Source organism: Grampus griseus (genome assembly GCF_964374135.1).
Source record: "Grampus griseus genome assembly, chromosome: 3".
NCBI lineage: Eukaryota > Metazoa > Chordata > Mammalia > Artiodactyla > Delphinidae > Grampus > Grampus griseus.
In genome coordinates this window covers 167,783,976-167,789,234 of record NC_139019.1, presented here as the reverse complement: position 1 = coordinate 167,789,234, position 5,259 = coordinate 167,783,976, and the positions used below count along the sequence as shown (strand labels likewise).

At 57.6% G+C, this 5,259-nt stretch overlaps 1 protein-coding gene across 5 annotated transcripts; it reads right to left on the bottom strand.

The window, feature by feature from the left end:
* Positions 1–955: 955 nt before the first annotated feature.
* TUBB4A (tubulin beta 4A class IVa) lies at positions 956–5,259 on the bottom strand (the record flags this gene model as incomplete). Of its 5 annotated transcripts, none has more annotated exons than XM_082649895.1 (4): positions 956–2,013; positions 4,325–4,435; positions 4,544–4,652; positions 5,188–5,259. In XM_082649895.1, 4 exons carry the CDS (start codon positions 5,242–5,244, stop codon positions 956–958), a joined length of 1,335 nt encoding a protein of 444 aa, XP_082506021.1. The 5 variants fall into 5 exon arrangements, with proteins under 5 accessions (XP_082506021.1, XP_082506018.1, XP_082506017.1 ...); XM_082649892.1 differs by having other exon boundaries at positions 4,325–4,432; positions 4,592–4,652; positions 5,188–5,244; XM_082649891.1 differs by having other exon boundaries at positions 4,325–4,652; positions 5,188–5,244.

The window sequence follows — 5,259 nt, the reverse complement described above, 5'->3', positions numbered from 1 at the left end:
AGCTTTCCATTCTTGCAAAATGCCCCACAGAGAGTGGCAGCATCTCCATCACTAAGAACCCACCCAGTGCCAGGTACTGTGCCCTTGAGTCCTTACAAACATCCTTGAGGTGGTGCATGGGGGGAAAACATATGAGCCCATTTTACAGGTGAGCCAGTCGAGGCTCAGAGTGGGCCAGCATCTTGCTCAACACCAGAGGCTGAGTTAGTGGCGTAGCCTGGTCTGTCTGACTCTGAAATCTCTGCCCTCTCCCCACCCCCAGACTAGAAGTTCCTTCAGCACCCACCTCCATCCCATAGGGAGGAGCCCTCACGTGACCTTCCTACAGGATGATGAAAAGTACACTCGGCAGAAACACGGCAGGACAACAATTAATTTATTGAGGGTGAGGCGGGGGGAGGGTCGGGGAGCAGCCTCTCTTGCCCACATGCTCCAGGGCTTCTTTCTCCCCCAGCAGCACCCCTGGAAAACCAAGGTCGGCGGGAGCTGACGGGAGTGAATTCAGGAAGGAAATGGGGGGTCATGGAAGCCAGAAAGGTAGTCAGTTCAGAGGGCGGGTGGGACTTGTGGGGTCAAAGGTGAGGCAAGTTCAGAGATGAAGGGAGAGACTCAGAGGGAGGAGTTGAAGTAAACCAGGGCTTATAGGTCTGGGGGGTGCAATGGGGCTCGTGGGGAGGTCAAGGGTGGAGAGGTCAGGGGTGAAGGAGGGAACATGGAGTTAAAGGTGGGGCTTGTAGGGTCAGAAGTGAAGCTGGGCTCATGGGGGTGTCCAAGGTGGGAGAGTTCAAGGGGGGTCAGAGATAAAGTGGGGCTCAAGGGTCAAAGGTTGGCCGGGGAAGAGGTGCAAGGTTGTAGGGTCAGAGGGGAGTCAGGCTGGGAGGTGAAGCAGGGGGTTCTTGGGGGGTCAAAGGTCAGCATCCTAGCAGGGCGCTGATGTGAAGTGATGGAGGCGGTCCTAGGCCACCTCCTCCTCGGCCTCCTCCTCAAACTCCCCCTCCTCGGCCGTGGCGTCCTGGTACTGCTGGTACTCGGACACCAGGTCGTTCATGTTGCTCTCGGCCTCGGTGAACTCCATCTCGTCCATGCCCTCGCCCGTGTACCAGTGCAGGAAGGCCTTGCGCCGGAACATGGCCGTGAACTGCTCCGAGATGCGCTTGAACAGCTCCTGGATGGCCGTGCTGTTGCCGATGAAGGTGGCGGCCATCTTCAGGCCGCGGGGCGGGATGTCGCACACGGCCGTCTTCACGTTGTTGGGGATCCACTCCACGAAGTAGCTGCTGTTTTTGCTCTGCACGCTCAGCATCTGCTCATCCACCTCCTTCATGGACATGCGGCCCCGGAACACAGCGGCCACGGTCAGGTAGCGGCCGTGGCGCGGGTCGCAGGCGGCCATCATGTTCTTGGCGTCGAACATCTGCTGGGTGAGCTCGGGCACGGTCAGCGCCCGGTACTGCTGGCTGCCCCGGCTGGTCAGCGGCGCGAAGCCGGGCATGAAGAAGTGCAGGCGCGGGAAGGGCACCATGTTCACGGCCAGCTTGCGCAGGTCGGCGTTGAGCTGGCCCGGGAAGCGCAGGCACGTGGTGACCCCGCTCATGGTGGCCGACACCAGGTGGTTGAGGTCCCCGTAGGTGGGCGTGGTCAGCTTCAGGGTGCGGAAGCAGATGTCGTACAGCGCCTCGTTGTCGATGCAGTAAGTCTCGTCTGTGTTCTCCACCAGCTGGTGCACGGACAGGGTGGCGTTGTAGGGCTCCACCACCGTGTCCGACACCTTGGGCGAGGGCACCACGCTGAAGGTGTTCATGATGCGGTCCGGGAACTCCTCGCGGATCTTGCTGATGAGGAGGGTGCCCATCCCGGACCCCGTGCCCCCGCCCAGCGAGTGGGTCAGCTGGAAGCCCTGCAGGCAGTCACAGCTCTCGGCTTCCTTCCGGACCACGTCCAGGACCGCGTCCACCAGCTCGGCACCCTCTGTGTAGTGGCCCTTGGCCCAGTTGTTGCCGGCTCCAGACTGGCCTGAAGAGGGAAGGGGAGGGGACACCCAGGCTGATATGGGGAAAGCCCACCCTCCACCCCGCTCCCAGCCATCCTAGTAGTTGAATAATAATAACAAAATCATTATTACTATTATTACTGTTATTATTATGACTTGTTCTCTCGGGTTCCATCCTTGCTTCCCTTCACCCAGCAGCCAGAAGGATTCTGATAAAACCTAAATCATGTTCTGCCTTAGCTCAAAATCACCCCAGTTCTTTCATCTTTCAGTAAAAGCCTAAATCCTCCCTTCGGCCCACAAGGCCCTGAATGACCTGCCCCGTCCCCTCCCTGCCGTCCCCTCCTCCCTCTCTCCCCCTCGCTCACTCTGCCCCAAGCACACAGGCCTCCTTGCTGTCCCTGCCACACACCCGGCACAGTCCTGCCTCAGGGCCTTTGCATATGCTGTTCCCTCTGCCTGGAATGCTGTTCCCTCAGATACCTACATGGCTCCCTCTTTCCCCTTCTTTAGGACTTCGTTACCCTCCGCAGAAGTGATAAACCTGTTTTTTTTTAATTGGTCATGTTTATTGTCTGTAATTTCACTGGGGAATGCAAGCTCCAGAGGACAAGGATTAGGATTAGAATATTGGCTGGTATTTTTGTGAGCAGGTAACATTTCTTCTTGCCCCCTCCTCTGCTTCCATCCTGGTCTGGCCCCCTCATTGCCCATCTGGATCAGGAGAGTTGCTTCTGCTTTGGTTCTCCCACAGCCTCCCCCCAGTCTGTTCTCCTTGCAGCAGCCAGAGGGCACCAGTGAGCACCTGAGTCAGGTCCTGTTCCTTCTCTGTCCACAGCCCTCCAGGATTCCCACCTCCCCGGGATAAAAGCCCAAATCTTCCCTACAGCCTACAAGGCCCTGCACGACCTGCCCCCATCTCCTCCCTGCCCTCCCCTCCTCCCTCTCTCCCCTTCCCTCACTCTGCTCCAGCCACATGGGCCTCCTCACTGTTCCTCCAACACACCAGGCCTGGTCCTGCCCCAGGGCCTTTGCACGTGCTGTGCCCTCTGCCTGGAATGCTCTAACCCCAGGTACTCCCCTGACTGACTCTTCAGGTCTCTGTTCAATGTCACCTCCTCTGAGAGAATAGGATTTGAATTGGGTGGTCTGGCTCCTGAGTCCACACTTTTCTACCACCTCCCCTGCCTCACCTACCAGAGGCCACAGAATCTTTTTGGCCTGACTGGAGCCACCCATAATCATCCTAGAATCCCTCACATCTCTTGGTCAACCTCATTTAGTCTTTCCACAGCCACTTCCTGAGGACCTATTGTGTGTCATACCCACACATGACCATCATTATCTTCCTGAATCTTTGCACAGACCAGAGAGGGGAAGTCACTCGTCCAAGGTCACATAGCTTGTCCCATCAATCCCTAGACTCCAGAGTAAACTACTGTGTACTAGGAGGAGGGGCCTGGGGGAGGGGGAGCCTGGGGCCTGATGTCAGGTGGAGATGTGCATTTAGCTTGACCTAGAGGTACCAGGAAATGTTTCCTACACGGTTGTTCAGAGTGTGCGGGCCCCTTCAATCTGAGGGCTGCAAATGTGCCCACTGTCTTCACATATGCTGTTCCTTCTGTCTTACACACCTTTCCTCCCTTCATTGCCTTTTGGTCAACCCTAGTCCTATTCATCTTTTAGGCTGCAGACATTAATAGTGACAATGATAATAAAAATGACAACAGAACATCAAATGCTTAGTTATCTTTTCCTCTGTGCTAGGCATTGTTCTGAGTTCTTTATACGTGTTAGTGGCTTTAAGTCTCACCATCCTGAAAAGTAAGTTTTTGTATAATCCCTGTTTGAAAGATGAGGAGACGGGCACAGAGAGATTGAAGGGCCTGTCCAAAATCACCAAGATGCCTCAATCAGTGGCTGAGTTTGACTTATTTCTCTTCTCTTCCCAGCTCCCTCCACCAGCTTGGGGGTGGGGGCAGAGAGCTTTATCTGTTTTATTCTTGGCTATATTCCCAGGGGGCGCAGTAGGGCCTGGTATGCAGTAGGTGCTAATAAGTGTTTGTCGACTGCGTGATGTGGCAGAACAGGGATTTGAACACCGCAGTCTGGCTCAGGTCCATACTGTTAAATTAAAATGCTACCTTCTCCGGGAAGCCTTTCCTACCCTGCGCCTCCCCTGGATTCCCACAGTGGCCTGTGTATCCGCTTTCCCCGCTGGCCTCTGGGTTCCTGAGTCTAGATGCTAGGTGAAGAATTTTCACCAAGCATGTGGAAGTGAAAGAATCTGGGGAGTGGGGGCTTCCCTGCCTGTGTCTCATGATGGTGACTCACCAAACACAAAGTTGTCAGGACGAAAGATCTGGCCGAAGGGACCTGAGCGGACAGAGTCCATGGTGCCCGGCTCGAGGTCCACCAGCACAGCTCTGGGGACGTAATTTCCTCCTGCAGAGAAGCAGATGGAGAGCAGCTTGGTCAGCGCCAGGAGCCAGTATCCTGTCCCCTCCCAGGCCCTCGCCACCCCCACTCTGGCAGGTGCCCCCTGTCCCTTACCTGTGGCCTCATTGTAGTACACGTTGATCCTCTCCAGCTGCAGGTCACTGTCCCCATGGTATGTGCCAGTGGGATCGATGCCATGCTCATCACTGATCACCTCCCAAAACTGGGGGGCGGAGGGCGGTGGTAAGGACCAAGAAGGTGGAGCCGGTGGCCAGGTCTGCCCCACCTCCATCTTCTGGGCTCAGGACCCCCACTCACCTCCCTAGCTGCCACCTGTCCCCCAGGCAAGGTGAGTGTGGAACCTAGAGGCAGAGTGGGCGGACGAGGATGAGGCAGCAAGAAGGGATCGGTGGGGGCGGGGTGGAGCAGACTCACCACCGCAGCCCAGCGGGCTGGGGTCAGCGCTCCCTGGCTGCTGCCGTGGGGAGGGGCGGGGTCTCTTTGTGCGTGTGTAGGGGACAGTGAGCCAGCTGTGAGGCCAGCTGTGGCAAGCGGACAGAAGCCTGGGCCCCACCCCCATGGGCCTCTTTGTTCCCAGCTTGGCCCTGCCCCCTGCGCCCTTCCCCACCGTCCCTGGGGTGCTGGCCTCCTGGGGGGCCCCGTTCCCCAAAAGGCCCATGGTGGAAGAGCTCTGCGGAGCTCGGTGGACCGCGCTCCGCATCTCTCGACCGCCTCCCCAGGCCCGGTCCCTCGCGTACCTTGGCTCCGATCTGGTTGCCGCACTGGCCGGCCTGCAGGTGCACGATCTCCCGCATGGCGGCGGCGCTGAT